The 19297-nt window shown below is 46.1% G+C and overlaps 1 protein-coding gene across 5 annotated transcripts in view; it reads left to right on the top strand.

The window, feature by feature from the left end:
* The window catches only part of LOC148655268 (dynein axonemal heavy chain 3-like), a 237770-nt gene that overhangs the window by 196496 nt on the left and 21977 nt on the right, over positions 1-19297 (top strand). For all 5 annotated transcript variants that reach the window (XM_088645659.1, XM_088645658.1, XM_088645657.1 and 2 more), the window contains 17 exons: positions 954-1142; positions 2195-2384; positions 3178-3204; positions 4043-4281; positions 4987-5136; positions 5439-5658; positions 6056-6169; positions 6651-6800; positions 9028-9210; positions 13145-13283; positions 14038-14228; positions 15189-15284; positions 16773-16952; positions 17130-17263; positions 17760-17922; positions 18414-18596; positions 18782-18940. In XM_088645659.1, the coding sequence (XP_088501785.1) occupies positions 954-1142; positions 2195-2384; positions 3178-3204; positions 4043-4281; positions 4987-5136; positions 5439-5658; positions 6056-6169; positions 6651-6800; positions 9028-9210; positions 13145-13283; positions 14038-14228; positions 15189-15284; positions 16773-16952; positions 17130-17263; positions 17760-17922; positions 18414-18596; positions 18782-18940 (2707 nt within the window). The remainder of the gene's footprint in view (positions 1-953; positions 1143-2194; positions 2385-3177; positions 3205-4042; positions 4282-4986; positions 5137-5438; positions 5659-6055; positions 6170-6650; positions 6801-9027; positions 9211-13144; positions 13284-14037; positions 14229-15188; positions 15285-16772; positions 16953-17129; positions 17264-17759; positions 17923-18413; positions 18597-18781; positions 18941-19297) is intronic.

The following is a 19297-nucleotide window of genomic DNA, read 5'->3' as shown; positions in this document are numbered from 1 at the left end:
TAGCTCCTTAGAAGCAGACAGTCCACAGGAGGTTTTCTATTGCATTATAATAGAAATGTAGCGCATTCCCTGTGGGCTGGAGTGCGCCTGTGGCTGGCTGGTGACAGCTTCTCCGTGTCAGCTCCTAATGACTTCAGATCTTTCCAAACACATAAACCTCTCCTCCAGCTCGCGGATTAGACAGGGGTGATTGAGTCTGTAGTTTAAGAGAGCGGTGAATGCCACATAGATCTGGCCACTTGATGAGGAAGAATGCTCTGGTTTTTAATTTTCTTTTTTTTTTAAGCAGGTTCAGTTTCAATTCACTTTCTCTTGTTATTTTCCCACCCCGAGTCTCCACACCACCAGATTCGACATCATACCTCGGTGTCATGAACCCCCCTGACACACACACACACTCTACCTCCTCTCCTGTCTCTCCTCTGTCTCTCTCCCTTCACCTCCTTCTGAGGCCTTCTCCTCTCTCTTCCTGCTCTCTACCTCCTCTCCTGTTTCTCCTCTGTCTCTCTCTCTCTCTTCACCTCCTTCTGAGGCCTTCTCCTCTCTCTTCCTGCTCTCTATCTCCTCTCCTGTCTCTCCTCTGTCTCTCTCCCTTCACCTCCTTCTGAGGTCTTCTCCTCTCTCTTCCTGCTCTCTACCTCCTCTCCTGTCTCTCCTCTGTCTCTCTCTCTTCACCTCCTTCTGAGGCCTATTCCTATCTCTTCCTGCTCTCTACCTCATCTCCTGACTCTCCTCTGTCTCTCTCCCTTCACCTCCTTTTGAGGCCTTCTCCTCTCTCTTCCTGCTCTCTACCTCCTCTCCTGTCTCTCCTCTCTCTCTCTTCACCTCCTTCTGAGGCCTTCTCCTCTCTCTTCCTGCTCTCTTCCTCCTCTCCTGTATCTCCTCTGTCTCTCTCTCTCTTCACCTCCTTCTGAGGCCTTCTCCTCTCTCTTCCTGTCCCCCCATATCTGCAGGAAGGACAGTCTAAGTGAGACTGACTCAGGGGCACGTCTTAGACAGGGGGAGATGGATCAGCAGCCCAGTGTGCCAGGAGGAGTAAGAGGTGAACAGCAGGAGGACTGGACCTCTCTGATTGTGACAGGCGTCCTGTTCTCCACAGTGTGGGGCCTTGGAGGCCTCTTGGACAGCCCTTCAAGACAGAGGTATCTCTTCTTAAGTTACATTTCTCTCCCAATGTACCATAGATAACTCTCATCTATTGAAATGAGAAATGCAATAACCTAATATGAAAAAATATGTTAATATCTGGAACAGATGGGGTACTTCCTGTATAGTTTACTTTTCCATTTATGATCAGTTTTTTAGTAGGGTAGTTTACAGCACATTCAGAAAGGCATTGTCTGTTTCCAAAATAAGTCATGCTCCAGTATATGTACAGGCCGCTGCCAAATTATCTTGGGGGCAAAAGAGGAAATAAGTCTTTTTTTTTTATAAAGGAATCTGGGAAAACACAGCTGTGTGCTGAGGCTCATTCACATCAGGTAAACCCCTGACAGAAGGGAAATCAAGCACAGTACACAGGACCATGCAATTCGTTGTGGATCTGGTCTTGAAAATACCCATGAAAGACCTTATGGAAAAAATGGGATTGAGTTCCTCAGCTGAAACAAACCCCAAAAAAATTAAAACCTTTCCCCTATGTTGTGCATTGTTGACATAATGAAATAATGTATTATTTATATGTATTAATATATATTATATATATATATTAATATATGTAATATATTAAATATAATATTGTTTAATGACACAAAATCCATCACATCTCTCAAAACAGATAAACAAACCTCATGCCTGTCTGAGGTCCACTCCTCAGACAAGCATGTGTTTAGACACACAGGACCTCGGGCAGGCATGTGTTTGGACACACAGGACCTCAGGCAGGCATGTGTTTGGACACACAGGACCTCGGGCAGGCATGTGTTTGGACACACAGGATCTCAGACAGGCATGTGTTTGGACACACAGGATCTCAGACAGGCATGTACTTAGACATACAGGACCTCAGACAGGCATGTGTTTGGACACACAGGATCTCAGGCAGGCATGTGTTTGGACACACAGGACCTCAGACAGGCATGTGCTTAGACATACAGTCCCACAGGTCCTGTCTGACATCCTGTGTGTCTAAGCACATGTATGTCTGTGGTCCAGTATGTGGAAGCTCGTGTGTGTGATAACATTCTCCGTGCAGGTTCAGCCAGTTCTTCCACGGGCTGTGTGAGGGAGATTCCCACTGCCCCCGGCCCAAAGAGCTGCACGTAGCAGCCCGGGGGCTGCTAATGCCCAGGAGGCACAGTGTGTTTGACTGTGTGTACCAAAGCACAGGCTGGCACCCCTGGAGTGACCTGGTCTCACCCACTTCCCTGCCTGACAGCACCACGGTGAGAGATTAACCAATAAGTGTTTACTTCAGTGCGGGTCCCCCTCAAAAAGAAAAACTGAGAACACCTGAATTTTGAGTGGCCATCCAGAAAAGCTACCTCCAACGCAAATTGAAAATTACTTTATAGTTCTAACAATTTACAACGTAGTTCTCTAGAATCGGTTATTAGAACATTAGACAAGTCCCCAGATACTGGAATACCTCGGTTGAATTTTTGCATGGAAAAAATGGTTTATTAAAAGGTTAACATCATGTTCTCAGGAAACATCTGAGTATCAGAAATTGCCTCAGTTGGATTCACTAATTATGTTAATGCCTCTGTGGTATTGTAGCTCATTCATGTAGTTTTATTTTGTTAATCATTGATTCCCAATGTAATACTCATCTGATATGCTGCTGAGAAATCAGTTCATTGCTTCAGGAACAAACCCAGACTGGTCTAGAGATAGGAGTAGCCTGTCTTCTCTTTGAGGGGGTGTCCCACAGGGATTTGTTTTTGGTCCTTTCTTGTTTTCTTATTTAATTATCCATTTGTCCTATCAAACAGTATATTTCTATTTATATGCTGGTGATGTGATGCTGTAGGAAATATCTGAGTCCATATTTTGCTTATTAGTAGTCAACCACTTTTGTGCCCAGAGGATTTTTTTTTTGAGGAATTCATAATTAAAATTAACTCAGAATTAATCTGCAGTTCTTCAACTCTGGTATGGTCTCCCTTAAGTTTCTGCCTTTTTGTGGTCATTAAAATATGTGTTTGTTTCTTCCCGATGATCGTTACCACTGAAAAGATGGACAACAGGCTCACTCGTCTTCTGGTAAGAAATATTTATACACTTTGGCCTGAGCTGAAACTCTCCTCGACTGAATTTTTCCAATAAATTATAAAATTACACCACATGTAAGGATGGTGTCAAATAGTTTTTGTTTAGATTTTAAAAATACTAATTTAGAAAACAAAACCTTTTGGAAGCAGCACTTCTCTGGTAGTCTGATGTGCTCAGATCTCAGAAGCTAACCAAGGCTGGTTCTCATCAGTACTGGAAAAAGAAAACCATATTGCTACTGTAACTGGTGTTGGTGGACCAGCAAGTGGCACTCTTTGGATGTGCTGACACTATGACATTGGGTCCTGACTGCTATGACATTTAGTATCTGAGCAGTGTTCACAAAACTAGAGGTGTTAGCCCCTGTATACTGGCTAAATTCCACTTTGGGCTGTTAACAGTAGTGTCCTAACCGAATTCCATGCAGGACTTCCTAATTCTTGCCCTTAATTGCATTGGTAAAGCAGTTTCTCACTTCTGATATGCTGATATGTAGTGGGGCTGCTGGTGCATATTGACTGCTGTGTGTCAAACAGGTGGTTCTGCATTTCAGTAGTAGATGAAGTGGCTCCCCTCTTATTTGTTAAGTGCGCTGGGATGCTTAGCGCTGATAACTCACTATCCAAATGCAACTAATTAATATTGTCTTTTTGGCTTTGCTAGGTTTTCTACTCAGACTCAAGGCAGATTTATTACCTTATTTTTATGTGGGCCTGCACACTGCAACTGAGACTTTTTTTTTATCTCTAAGCGGTTTGCTTTTCTTAACTCAGCCTTGCGTTTCATGTGTTCTGTGTTCTGCGGCTCGCTGCCCCCTGCCCCCTGTCAGCTGAGAGACACGGTGGTGGTCACCCCACAGACAGAGATACAGAGGTTCTTCCTGGAGCGTCTCGTTCTGCGGGGGTCCACCCTGCTGCTGGTGGGCCCCCCCGGTGCGGGCAAGACCCACACCGCTCGTGGCTTCCTGCACCAGCTGCCTCCAAGCACCCACCATGCCTGGCACCTCACCCTCTGTTCCCAGACCACCGCCCAGCGCGCTCAGGACATGCTGCTGATGGGGCTGGAGAGGTACATGAACACTGGGCCCACTTTCACACATGCTCTGCCAATGCTGGGCAACACTGCCCAACCCTCAACAGAGGACATCTTCTGTATAAACATGTCCTCTAGACGGTTACACTGCGGGGTTAGAGTGGGTCAGTCCTGGGGGGTTAAACAGTTCTGTGGTGCCTTCCATTTACATTTTTAAGGGATAAAAGATGATCCAATTGCCTAGAGATCAGGAAAAAGCAAGGAATGAAGATCTGTAATTCAGCTATAAAAGCCTAACTTTGCTTGTGTAGTTTGCATGAGCTAATAAAGATAATGTATGATTATAGGCTTCTCATTTTACTTTTTTACTAATTTGCTACAAAGATCATCTCTGTGGTGTTTTTGGTATTTGGTATAGTGTTATAGGCATTGCTTACTTTGCTTCATGCTAGAGGTAGTGTAGACATGTTTCCACCTCAAAACATGGCTGACAGGTTGTTTCTTCTTTGAGTAAAGAGGACGCTTAGCAAAGTCTAACCGAATGACTAAAACAAAACCTGAATGGCTTCAGTAATATAGGCACCACTACAGAAACGTCTAATGGCACAGCTAACCGAAATGTCGGAGAGTGTAGCACTGAGATGTATTGGTCTATAATCTCATCTTCTTACAGTATGTGTACTGAGTTTCAGCCTACCTCCCTCTCCCACCTGTCTGTCTTTCACACCGTCTCTGTCTCAGGGTCAGAAAAGGTGTTTATGGCGCCCCCCCTGGGAAACAGATGGTAGTGTTTGTAGATGACCTCAGCCTGCCAGCTACAGAGCCTGCAGGGGCCCAGTCTGCCCTTGAGCTGCTGAGACAGCTGCTGGAGCATCGGTTCTGTTTCCACAGGTCAGCCGCGATCAAATTACTGCTTCCACAGCTCATTCTCTGTCTCCTGTGTTGCTTCCTGCAGTCTACGTCCGTTTTCTGTGCTGCTTCCTGAGGCCAGCACTACTAATTCTACAGGTCATTCTATATCTCCAGTGCTGAAGCACTTATTCCATCGGTTAGCCTTGTTATACGCGTCATGACAGCTCATCGTGATACGTGTGCAGCGCTGTCACTGGCTGTATGTACTGTATAGTTAGGCCTATACCATGGCTGGCTGTTCCTATAGTAAAGCCCACATTTGTGATTGGTTGTCTTGGCAGTAAGGACGGCAGTAGGCTGCAGCTCCAGGACACCGTGTTCCTGTCTGCAATGACGCCCCCCAGTGGCAGGAGGCAGGCAGTGTGCCCCCGGCTGCTCAGGCACTTTGCCGTCCTCTCCATTGACGCCCTGACCGGCGACACGCTGAAATCGATCTTCCTGCCGCTGATGGAGCGCCACTTCGGGCGTGGATTTGAGACGTCACTGCGCCGCTATGCAAGGGTGAGTCCCATCCACATTCCGAAAACCTCCAAGTCTTGTCTGTCCCTCCCCGTTCTCCTAACTCGCAGAGTCCTCTTCCTCCCTCAACATCAATAGACTCCTTAGTCCCATTATGCGGTAGTTAGTCCCATTATGTCCAATTGATCATCATTGCAGCCTGTTTTCAATCTTCCATTACCGACTGATTGCATATCAGCTGTTACTGTTAATGTCCATGATCGTGATCCATGATGTTATATCCATGATCACCTCTGCAGTTTCCTCATCTTATACATCTGACACTTAGAGTTTTGTCACTCGACCTCTGTGTGCAGAAGGTGATGTTTTTGATGTGTCTGCGTCTGTGCAAAGGAGGGAGGGCTCTGACCCTTTCTCGTTGTGTTGTGATGACCATCAGATCCTGGTCTGGGCCACAGCAGAGGTGTATGCCCAGACTGTGGTGACCTTCCTGCCCACGCCCTCCAAGTCCCATTACGCCTTCAACCCGAGGGACGTCTCTCGAGTCATCCAGGTGAGGCGCAGCCGCAGCTACCCGAAGCCCCACAAGACCTACTGTCACAGATATCCTATGGGAGGTCCCGTAAGACGTTAAACCTGCCACCGACTATTTCTGTTAGTGCTGCTTTTTTAGGAAAGTTGTCTCCCAATTGATTGTTCAGACCTTGGATTGCTAGCTTTGTAATACTCTATTGGATAGCTGAAACGTCTCTAGCTTGGCAGGCTTTTATTCACCATTTATTTGTGTTATTTTTCCCTCTGCTCCTACCATATTCAGTACCCCCATCTACTGTCGCCTCTCATTATGCATACCGTATCTTCTGTATTTTTGTTGTAGTTGTTGTCGTTCTGTAAAGCACTTTGAGAAGCCATCTTTAAAGGTGCTATATAAAATGAAGTTTATTTGATTATTATTGTTACTACCACCACCATCCCAGGTATTGCACCCTTTCACCCCGAGCTGTCTGTCCCTGTCTCCGCGGCTCCTCTCTCAGGGCCTGGCTCTCCTGAGGGGGGACGTGGTGCCCGCAGGTGCGGAGGGAGCCAGGAAGCTGATGAGGCTGTGGGTCCATGAGGTGTGGCGCGTCTTCGCCGACAGGCTCCAGGACAGCAAGGACAGGCGGCGCTTCTACAGCATTGTCCAGGTCTCCCGCCAGGACCGCCGATTCAATCGCGCGCGGTCCCCACTCCGCCAATTCAGCGGCAATCGAAACCACTCTAAATTCAGTTAAAATTTCCCCTTTGACTACGTTTTTATGGGAACAAGTAACACGTTTATTCCATGCTGAAAAGAGAAGAAAGAAAACACAACGTTTCAGCCGTGGAGCCTTCTTCAGGTGTGTGGAGCCTTCTTCAGGTGTGAGGCTCCACGGCTCCACGGCCGAAACGTTGTGTTTCCTTTCTTTTTTCAGCATGGAATAAACCTATTGCTTGTTCCTTTGCAGCCTATGCATGCTGACGCAGCTACCCACCTGAACTACTACGTTTTTATAGATGTGTGTACTGAGAACTACATGTTGCCACATACTATAGCATTTCCTCAAATAATGCTGTCTTACATAATTTCTGCTATTTAACTACGTTTACTTTTGATTTCTACAGTAAATGAAACCATGACTGATGCATTTGTTTTATCGCAGCACATAGAGGGCTGTGCGAAAAACATGTTCATGAAATACTATCAAAGTAGAAGACAGTAAATGGCTCATGAGTGATTGACATAAAATTCAATTTACAAAACATTTTCCAGGACTAAACTCTTGTTTAAGGTGCGGACTGGCTCTATTTGGGCTGTGCTTCCTCAGATGGACATTCACAAGCCTGCTTCAGCCTTACAGCTGAAGACAATCAGCCAGAATGTGTAATATAATTAAAAGCACCATCTGCAAGATCTGAGAAGAATTAGTTTCAGCTGGTGAGAGGGAAGTTTTCTTTATTGGTACTAAGTAGTTGCAAAATGGTTTTAAAAAAAGAATTAAAAATAGAAATATTAATTCTGATTTGATTATAGGAATAAACCTGACCACTAAAACACAGAAAAAGGATTGCATAAAATTCCCCAAAAGTCCTCCTAATACACAAACTTCAATTAACTATTTCATGCAGATGTGATGGGTGCAGCTGTATTCTGCCCCTGCTAAGATTTGATCTTGGTCACATGTGAGGTCAAAGACACACAGAGCCACTCACTAGACAGCAGTGAACTGTACTGTACCAGAAGACCACTTCTGGAGTGAACAGCAGTGAACTGTACTGTACCAGAAGACAATTCTACACTGTCAAGGAGATGATGTCACCACTTGGAACAGGCTCTTGTACAATGAGCTTTGTTTTGCAGATATCATATTGAGGGTCAGGTGTGTCACAAAACCTCAGTTACTGCCTACTGTATGCACCACAACATACAGCAGTGATGCCACAGTTAGAAACATAAACATTTGCAGTATATGTAGTGAGAGGAAATGTTAGAAAAGCCACAATATGCTTGTTTAATTATCTGTTTTGGCACTTTCATAATTAATCATAATAATTAACTACATGTATGTATTGCTTCTAACCTCAGAGGATCACAAAGCACTTTAGATACTGGAAGTGCCCAAAGTGCCCAATAAATGTATTTTCAAGGTTGGTACAGTAGGTCAGTCCCACTTTTGAGCGCAATGGGAATTTGTACTTCGGTGTCAATGAAGCATTAAGTACCACAAGGAAGAGTGTACTGGTAGATGGCAGACTCCTGTCACTGTCCCCTGAAGTTCCCTGGAGGCAGGAACATGCACGGTAAATCACAGTCTCACCATAGCGGGGGAGCATGGCTTCTTCAAGCTGGAGGCTCCAGATCATCTTGGAGATCAGCCAGTACCTGATTTGTGCCAGATCTGGCCTTCACATACTTGGAAGAGGGGAGGGACATATAAAAAGCCCATCCATTTCTCATTCTAGGACTCAGTCCATGTTGCTGAAGATTCCCTCCTTCTTGTTAAATTTACAGTGGTCCTGTTGAGGGGAAGTTGTGCTGATTGCTCCTGTTGAAGACGTGTTTTCCAAAGTTCCTAACATACTGGTTAAATTTTAAATTGGTTGAAGTTATCGGCAGCTTTGGACTGTATGTCTCTGTAACATGAGGGACGTCACGTGTGCACAAGCACCACACCAAACGTTCACCGAGGGTTTGATGGCAAACACAGGTTACACTCCTTAAAACCTCCCAGATATCAACGATATTTATCATTAAGTTCTTGTCACCTGACACCTGTGACTGGGTTGCGACAGGTTCATGGACAGCAGAGCTTCTTGGAGCGTCTATATCTGACCCCAGGCACAGCGACAGACTCACCAGCGCACTGACAGGCTGTGCTCGTGTGTGTGTTCCAGGGAGTGGTGCGCACTCAGTTCAAGGAGAAGACGTCCTCGCTGTTTGGTCACCTGGCCTGCGGCAGGGAGGTGTGCGAGGAGGACCTCCGGGGCCTCTTCTTTGGAGATTATCTGCCATCTCAAGGGGAGGGAGGGGCTCCCCGTTACTATGATGAAATCACAGACACCCAGAGACTGCAGCAGGTAGGTCCCACTTGCTGCTGAAGGCTATCAACAGAGTACAGTATGTCGGCAGATGGGTTTTGGATTCTTTTTACTCCCTCTTATATTTTGAAAATCTAAAGGCGTGAATGTAGCAAGAGACATCCTCGCCGTCAGGTTTGCCCAGTTTTTGTTTTTTGTAACATGCAGCTGAAATGCTGTTCAAAATAATCGGTGTAAAGGTTAGGATTGCGATTCCCACTAAAATGTTGGCTAAATTTATGATTCCGGTTGTTTTTAACACAAAAATTGTAGAGTTTAGCATATAGAAAGTTTTTTTTTGCAAACATCCGATTTTCTTCCAATTTTGATTTGTTAGATGCAAAAACAAACTCATGATATTACTACGGAGCGCTTGCGCCGTCATGTCACGACGGCAGAGTGTCTTTCGGGAAGTGGCTTCTAAATGCGCGTTGTTTGCGAAATAGCGTCTGCAGTTACGGTACTCGGTACTCCCGGCTCACTCTGTCTCGATCTTTCATCAGCATTGCATCCGATTACGCAATTGGTATCAGCATTTGTATCTGCAATGCAACTGAACGGTTTGTCGTCTGTACGTGGAGTCATTTTTACGTTCTAGTGATAAGCGTAACGTGTCAGAATCAGTTTTAATTTAGCAATTTCAAATGAACTCAGATACTGATCAGTATGGATAAGTGGCCTGAGAACAGGGAGACAAGGTGATGTCTGAGAAGGGGATCGGTCTCTCCCCTTCGTCCCGCTCGTAGCTGACCCAACGCTTTTGTCCGATGTGAGGTTCATGGTCAGTAAAGAAATACTTAAGGTGGCCTGTGGGTGACAAAAGTTTGATAACCACTGTCCTAGAGCAACTCCATGTGAACTCCATGTGCTGCCTCTACATACAGTATCAGTGGGAAGGAGAGCAGAGTTAAGAAACCAGTTCACAGATGGGGATTATAAGGAGGCCATGATTGGTAAAGGCAGGGAGAAATTTGACCAGGACACCGGGGTTACACCCCTACTCTTTTTGAGAAACACCCTGGGATTTTTAATGACCACAGAGAATCAGGACCTCGGTTTTACGTGTCATCTGAAGGACGGCGCCTTTTCACAGCCTAGTGTCCCCATCACTGTAATGGGGCATTAGGACCTGCACAGACCGTGGGGTGAGCGCCCCCTACTGGCCCCCACTAACACTTTTTTTTTTCCCAGCAGCAACCTTAGCTTTTCCCAGGAGGTCTCCCATCCAGGCTCAAACCTGCTGAGCTTCAGTGGGCTGCCAGGTGGGAGCTGCAAGGTGACATGGCTGGCATTAATCTTGAACCTTTCATTAAAAGCAAACAACCTGCCATGTTGACTCTCTGTTGAGTCGACCCATGGCCTGACTGAGCTGTCTCCCACTTCAGCCACAGGGCCTCACCTGACCGCTCAGGGACACTACTGGTGACTGGGCTCGCCGGATTTTCCCACTGGGGCATTGACTACAAGGGGCTGACAACAGGAATGACAGACGGACAGCAGACACATGTAAAAGAAGATTCAAAATGCTACCGGTGCAGATTAATCTCAACCCATCCCCTGAAACCACCCTGACGCTGGGGTTTCACGAAGAAGTACTTAGTACGCCACTCCTGTGCCATTCACTACCTTGTCTCCCTGCTCACCGTGGAAAACTGAAATGATTGTTTTCGATCGAACTTAATTTGGCAAAACAAGATAAGCATTATGTTGGTCTTGAAGGCAAATATGGAGTCAATGTTTGGTCTAGAGAAAAAATGCTCTGAAAATCGTGGTTTTAACACTCCCTGTTAAACATCCTGTGTCCGTGAAACACAAAATGTGAAAAAAAGCACCATGACTGAATTTCTTGACTTATTCCCATGTCCTGTTTTGCCCTTGGCCATTCCACAGCTCTGCAGGTCACTCCATCAGGGAAGGTACAGCTGCACTCACAGTGAGACATCAGCCACACTCCCTGCTACACTGCAATAATACCGCAACACACTGGTCACAGACACCTCACCACAGCCACACGTCTGAACCTCAGAAACCAGCTGGGGACAGGAACACCTTCACATCTTGGTGGGGACAGAAGACCCCCCCCCACCCCCTCTAGTTTAGAAGAGGACCACCCCATTAAAAAACCATATCTGCAAATACCAACCTTGTGTTCTGTACAATGTGACTCAGAAAACACAAAACACACGATGAAGAAGACAAACACTTTCAAGCCCCCGGAGACCTGAACATCTGGGGTGTGGGTGCCACCCCTGGAAACAAAACGCCAATTCCATTCAATTACAGCTGAAACACTTACATGTCATGATGTAATCCAGCAGTAAAATTATCATACATATCATATATCATATCATTTTCATTCCATTATACCACAATGCAAATTGAGTCAGTGTCAGTCCAACTATTGAAGTTTTAGTAGCATTTGAAAGGAATATTTTTTGGTTCACCTCTTAAACAGTAGTTTACCTTTTCAGATACTGGCGTTACTGTTATGCCAGAGGTTAGAATAGGTGTTATTACCAGCTGTCTGGAGAGAGGACCGTTCTGTTAGTAAAGCAGGGCACTTTGGACAGAGGTTTCATTCAGATGATGCCATATTAAGTTATAGACTGCCATCTGCTGTTTGTAAAAAGAAACACTCTCTTTTAAACTACTAAAACCCTTGTAATCCCCTAATGTTATATGATCAGATCACCCATTGTCAGGCTTTTTAGGGGTTCATTCTGAAAATGGAAATGTTCATTTACAGGCTTTAACATAGATAATAATTGTATTGTTTTGTTGCTTTTACAGATAAATTCAATGTGTTTATCTGAATCAGTTTGCCAGAATAAAACACTTTAAAGAATAGCGTACAATATAGGTACTGTATTTCTTTCTGGAACACTACACTTTGACTAATTGGACTGGAATTAAAGGGTGTTATCTAAAGCGTCTAGAATAATATCAATAAACTTTACTTACTTGGCAGGATCTCCCAAATGATTTAATCTGATTTAGTTGTTTTCTAAAACTGTGCATCCTGTAGGCCAATTTTAAGCAATTTTGACATTTGTAAAACACTTAGAAATTCAGGAACAGACCAAACATGCGACCCTGATAAGACCAATAGTTGACAAAAAGAACAAAACTCTTTATCTTGGTCTGTCTATAGATCTGGACTCTGTTGCTGTCAATTGCCAATTGCTTGTTTTTTCTATTGGGAATGCAATTTTTAGAAACGTCAGCATAATTAGATTGGTTGCACCTGCACTAGAAGTCACAAGATCATATCCTGAGATGTATTTGGTATTAAATACTGGAAGGCTGAAGGGACAGACCTTTTTTTAGTCTTGAACAGAAAAGATCACATGGGGACCTGATATAAGATTTCAAAATAAATTCCGGCTTTTTTCAAGAAAGAGTTGGATACGATACCCTGTTCAATTATCTACTAACAACCAATTGAGCAATGTGCACCAAATGGCCTCCTGTCGTTTAGAACTGTTCTTACAGTCAATTCACAAAGACCAAGCTGTTTTCCCCTCTGAGGTGACCTGTTTACATTTAGATACTGATTTGTCCAAGAAACCTCTGGAATGGAAATTCTTGGAAAATGACCATATCAAATTAAACCATTCGGGGAGCCTGAGAAGAAGGAAAGAGTATACTGTATATTGTTGGGCTATAAGGTTATAGTACACTGTTAGTCTTGTATAAGCACTCTTGAGTATCACTTCTGCACTGTCCATTTCCAATATCATACTGAAAATGAGAGCTCATGATACAGGTGTGGCCTCATTGTGATCGCATTTCAAAGTGAAATCACAGGGAAGCACGATGCAAGTGAGATGAAGTGTTCCAACATGCAGAGTGCATGTCAGATAAGTGTAAGAATACATCTGCTGATGCACTGTGCTCTGCACCATCATGACTGTCTGTGTCATCCCCTGAGCAGGCCATGCAGAGCTATCTGCAGGAGTACAACGCCGGGTCCAAGACCCCTCTGGACCTGGTGCTGTTCCAGTTCGCTGTCGAGCACATCTCCAGGCTGGCCAGAGTCTTCGCGCTGCCAGGGGAACATGCCCTGCTCATTGGTGAGCCACACAGAATTCAGTCCCATGGATTGTGAAGTGCTAAAATCTTCCAGTGCTCACGGTGTTTCTGTGGGCTGGCTGGGTGGCTAGTCTTGCATGTATGTTTGTAAAGAGCAATCTACAGTAGTTGTATTGATGAGAGTTTCTCAGAAATGTCCCTGCAGATGAACAGCTTATTGATTTATACTTTTGACTTAGTTTCTAGCCGACTAGATACAGGAAAGGGGGAAGGCAGTGAAAGAAGGACATGGGTAGAGTTCGAGGAAGGGCCAGTGACCAGAAGAGCGCTGATTTCTGTACTGGACAATTGCTTTTAAAGCCATAGCCGGGACCTCTATGTGTGGGCAGGGCGGCAGTGCAGTGGTTAGCATTTCTGCTTCACAGTGATGGGCCCAAGGGTTCAATTCCTGGGTGCTAGTTTCATGAAGCAAATGTCTTACCCACATTTGTACGTGTTTCCTCCCGCAGTCTAAAGACATACTGGTAGGTTAATTAGCTTCTGGGAAAACTGACCCTGGTGTGAGTGTGTGGATGCTTGTGTCTGTGTGTGCTACGCGATGGACTGGCATCCTATCCAGGGTGTATCCCGCTTTGTACCCATTGCTTGCTGGGACAGGCTTCAGATCTGCTGCAACCCTGTATTGAGTAAAGAGGCTAAAAAATGGATGGAGGGACTTCTAAGTGTTAGTTGTTGGGGACTGGCTAATATTTCTACATCTTTCTTCCTCTGCTTCTCCTTCTGTCTCTTCCTCAGGCATGGGAGGTAGTGGGCGGCACTCTGCCACGCGATTGGCTGCCTACATGTCAGGCGTGGAGGTCTTCCAGGTCAAAGTTCAGCGGTCGTACTCGCTATCTGATTGGCATGAGGACCTGAGACGCCTGCTGAGGGGGCCGGGCCTACAGGGGACCCCCACTGCCTTCCTGTTCTCAGACCACCAGATCAAGGTCAGTCTGTGGCTCCGCAGCACCTGGCCCAAGAGAGAGAGGGACAGAGAGGGAGCAAGACGCCGAGAGAGTGAGACACTGAGATGCACAAAGAGAACGGGAGAGGAAAGGTTAAGGTTAGGTGTGTCGAAAATCCACACTCTCAGTCAGTTCGTTTGTGAGAAAGGCGCAGTGAGTTTAGTATGTATGCACACAGGAATTGATCAGCCACAGGATCCCTAGTCAATTCAAAGTTTAAGCTGGGACTTTCCCATTTATATCATCAAGCAGTTACACAAAAAACAAGCACAGAGGAGGAAGCGTTTCCTGAGGAGTGATACTACTCCAAGGGAGCGGTTAACATATTTGTGCAATAAAGCATTAAGTAAAGATATCGCAGAACAAAGACCGCTCATTTACAACTCCAGATATCCACTCCGCACTAGTCCTTGAACATTATTTTTAAGTCCGGCTCAGTTTAGCTCCGTAAATCTTATATGACAACTTCTGTTACTCCTCAGGCATTTTTTCCCACCCGACCTCCAATACGGTCTTAACCCTTTCCTTCAGGTGTGTGGCTGAGGTTAGGGATAAAGTCAATTCTAGTGATTGAGTTAGTAGTAATAGGGAAGGGGATAGGCTTAGGGTTTCAGATGAGGGTTAAGGTTAAGGCTAGTATTAAGATTTGCATTGCTAGATATAATTTTGATGCTAAAGCACTTTGAGGACTAAAGAGCAGGACAGTGCTCACTAAAACGATGGGCCAAGTATGGTGAACACGTATGTAATCAACCTGTTTAGTTTGGAATTTGTTTGACTATGAACTATTCAGTTTAGCAAAATGTGCATACATCATTTGTAACTGAGCAAAATGTGCAGGGTCTTTGGAAGGGCGTGAATTCTTTTGCAAGGTACTGTATATTATTTTTAGAAGAAATGAAGAGATTGATTGGTTCATTAATTGATCTGTGTGTGCTGCAGGATGAGTCTTTCCTGGAAGAGCTCAGTCTGATCCTGAGCAGTGGGGAGATCCCTGGGCTGTTTGACAATGAGGAGAGACTGAACATCATCCACAAGGTGAGACCACACTCTCTCTGTCTCTCCCTCAGTCTCTCTTACTTGAGCTTCCACCCGTCCAACATCAGAAGGCTGTTTATACCTGACAAAGGTCAGAGCAACCCAGAGCTTATCCCAGAAGCAGAAGATTTGGGTCAGGACCACATCCTGGATGGAACTCCAGTCCATCACCGGGCGAACACCCAAGGACAATTTAGAGACATCAATGAACATAGCCAGAATGTCTTTGGAGGGTTAGAGGAACCCAGACAAAAAACATGTGAACATGTGGGGAATATGCATACTCCATACAAAAGGCTGTGTGGAGCAAAAAAACTCTGAGTGCTAGCCATGACTCTTTCTGTTCAAATCTCTCTTCCTTTGTAATTGACTTTCAAATTCAAATCTGCTTTCATTAGAAGTCATGAGTGTGAGACAGAGAACTATGGCCCGCACTCTTCTGCAGACTTGAATCCAGGCTCCTCATAGTCTTCTCTGTTCAAACTGGAACAATTCTGTTCAATTAACCTGTCAGAGTAGTACAGCTGTCAAAAATCAAGGAGTAATTTGCTCGGGTGGCAATTCAAACAGACAAGTCAATTGAGATTGAATTCTCATTTTGAATAATGACGTGGAGATCCAGTCATGCAGCTGGGCAATAGCTGTAGCAACCTGAGTAAAGAACAGCCTCAGGGATTTGAATGCAAGAGTCTGGAGCCCTCACCTCTGTTCCACACTGCCTCTCAGGAGGTGTCACGGATGTCGGAAAGGACGAACCGTGGAATGGCAGGACAGCGAAAATAGACCCTATGCGTAGAGGCGAGATGGGGGTTAGCCCAGGCTCAGCTGTTCAGGAAATGCCGTATAGAAACCTATGCCCCCAGGTAGCGGACGTGGGGCGACCTGGTGCTAGGCGGGTCTCAGGACATCTGAACCTCAATGCTGAGTGAGGAGCAGAGCAGAAGCAAGAAGTAAATAGGCTACACAACAAGACACACCAGAAAGACATGAATAATCACAGGGAACTAGGAACAGGAGAGAAGTAGAGTGTCCTCTAGTTGTACTGGGCGTGACAGGAGGGTGTGAAGCATCACTTGGGAGACCCTGGTCACAGTCACCTAACCCACTGACGTAACCCAGGATCAAAGTACTGATGACTGAAGACTGGGCTCAGACTGCACTCTGGACATATGTCTTTTTCCTTACACATTGAATGTATTTTTATGACTTCTTTACTTTGTTTCTCTCAAAGTGTCTCTCTCTTCACCTCGTCTGAATTCTACTTGCTGTTCTCTCTCATACTTTCATTCAACCTATTAAGCAATTTTCAGTTTTCTTTCTGATGAAGTGGGTTATGGGAAGGCTCTAATTTCTAAAGCAATACAATAGACGGTGCAGCCGATTCCACAGCATTATTGTACTGAGATTTTTAATGCATATTTTAGAAATACATCTTCAACTTTGACCCAGTGCTGTTATAACGCAACTATGCTTCCCTCTCTTAATCAGATGCAGCAGCTCTCTTCCACTCAGGGACAGTCCCCAGCCTCTCTATACACCACGTTTGTGCAGCGTATTCGCTCTCTCCTCACTGTGGTCCTGGCCTTCAGTCCCAGTGGCTCAACCCTGCGAGACCGTCTGCGTCGAGCCCCGGCCCTCCTCAACTGCTGCACCATTGACTACTTCCAGGTTACAGTGAACCTCTCGATCCCGCTCGCTGCTGTTCTTCTGGACCCGTGTCTAATCTCTGAGCTCAATTCCGCTCTCTTCCTTGAACCGTGATCCTCTAAACGTCTGTTTCCATCTCTGTCTCACTACTCTCCTCATCCTCTGTCCTTCTTTACCCTCTCTGATCTCTCTTCCCAGGCCTGGCCAGACGACGCCCTGCAGAAGGTGGCATGTCACTTCCTGGATGATGTGGAGCTCTCGCAGGAAGTGCGGGCAGGAGCAGTCTTCCTGTGTAAATACATCCACCAGAGTGTTGCTGCTCTGTCTGAGAGGTGACGATCGCCAATAATCGCTACTGATCAGTGTGTTTGTCAGTGCGGTCCGGCACAGCGGGTCAATCAGTGCGCTCAGACTTGTCCCACGACAGTTAGGTATGTGTTTGGTCAGTGTGTGGAATTTTGTGTCCATTAGTAACAGTAAGATAATAATTGTTTTCCCGCTGTAAATCTTTTACCATTGCTTAATATCAAGTCCGACACATTTCACTAGAGAAAAGTCCAATTCTCAAGCAAATCAAACCGCAGGGAGCTGTTGAATCACATGTGTGTCTGCACTGATTGACAGCCCATCTGACTGTCGCCTTGAGCCGAATATTGCATAGCAATGGACAGACAGAATAGTCCTCTGTGGTGCACAGGCAGGCATAACCAACTGTAGACCAGATTATCAGGTATGATGTTTTAGGACTCTGTTTTGTTCCATTTCAAAGGTGAAATACAATGCCCATCAACCATAGTTCTTTGGTTAGTTGCTTGGTGCTCTTTGTAGGTTTTATGCCTCCCTGCAAAGGAGAACCTATGTGACTCCCAATTCCTACCTGGAGCTGCTGAAGACCTTTCGGAGCCTCCTGGAGAGACAGCGTCTGGAGCTGCTGACCGACAGAGAGCGCTACCTCACGGGGCTGGAGAGACTGGACCTCGCCTCGACACAGGTAACCCGTGCAGCTCTGCCTCACACTGTCCGACTGACTCACTCAGCCTCACTGCCAGGCCAAAATCCATACCTGTATATATCTGCACAGGTCAGTCCCTCCACCTCACTTACTTCCCCACCCGGAATCTCACTAGGCTAGAGGGTCAGGGAAGTCTGCACAGGTTAGTCTCTCACTTTTGTGCAAATTTCCAAAACTCCATTCTCAAAAGACTCTGGATCAGCTTGTTCATTTGGAGGTCTTAATTGAGCTAATTATGTAATGAATTAAAATGGCCCATGATCCGTTTGGAGTTCAGATTATTAAAATGATTTTCATGGGTTTAATAGATTCCCTTGCATAGATTATTAGTTAAATTAAGGGTGACTGCAGATGGATTGAAAGCCATTGGCAGTGTGTCCACCAAGGACTGAGCTTGCAATAGAACGATGGGAATTCAGTGGGTTGTAGTACCGGTGGTGTGACAGCAGGGGGCGCTGTGCGTTTTGCAGATCGCCGAGATGCAGCAGGAGCTGAAGGAGCTGGAGCCACTCTTGGTGCAGCGCAGCGCAGAGACCGAAGAGCTGCTGGGGGTTATCGCCAAAGAGACGCGTGAGGTTGAGGCCGTGAAAAGAGAAGTGGAGGCCGATGAGGCCACGGCCAACAGCGCAGCCCTGGAGGCTCAGAGCATCAAGGTACCGCCAAGGAGAAGAACGAAGTTACGTCAAAACTTTCCCTGGGGGTTGTGTTTTAACGTATTCCGATGCCAGATGCTTCCATGATGGAGTTATTTTGTAGATCTTTCCTACATAACCTAACACATCGAAAATCCATCTCCTCCTCCCTGACACCCACTCGCCTCCCCCCCTCTCTCCTGCAGGAGGAGTGCGAGCAGCAGCTGAGTGTGGCCCTGCCGGCCCTGGAGGCGGCGGTGGCAGCCCTGGACACGCTGAGGGGCAGTGACATCACGCTGGTCAAGACCATGCAGAACCCCCCAGCGGGCGTGCGCATCACCCTGGCAGCCGTGTGCGTGCTCAAGGTCAGGGCGGGCCTGGCTGGGACGCAGCCCAGGGGGTCAGACAGGAGAGCGGGTACCGCACAGTGGCTAGGAGTGGGCGTTAGAACAAGATGGGACCTGACGGAGAGGGCGCTGCCTCAGCACAGATATTGTGGAATCAATAGGTCCATTGCGCTTCTATGTGTGTTAATTAGAGAACAAAAACACATTAATTAGCTAATACATACGTGGCATCCCAATATCGTGGCCCAGCAGCCCACCCCTTCCACAAATCATAGGATTCCTGCAGGGATGCTGGTGAACCCAATCACCCTGCAGCTCCCACCTGGCAGCCCCACTGAAGCCCAGCAGGTGTGAGCCTGGTCAGTACCTGGATGG

This window comes from Lepisosteus platostomus, chromosome 9, assembly GCF_059453375.1.
Source record: "Lepisosteus platostomus isolate fLepPlt1 chromosome 9, fLepPlt1.hap1, whole genome shotgun sequence".
In the NCBI taxonomy this organism is placed as follows: domain Eukaryota; kingdom Metazoa; phylum Chordata; class Actinopteri; order Semionotiformes; family Lepisosteidae; genus Lepisosteus; species Lepisosteus platostomus.
This window is presented reverse-complemented; position numbering and strand designations above follow the sequence as displayed.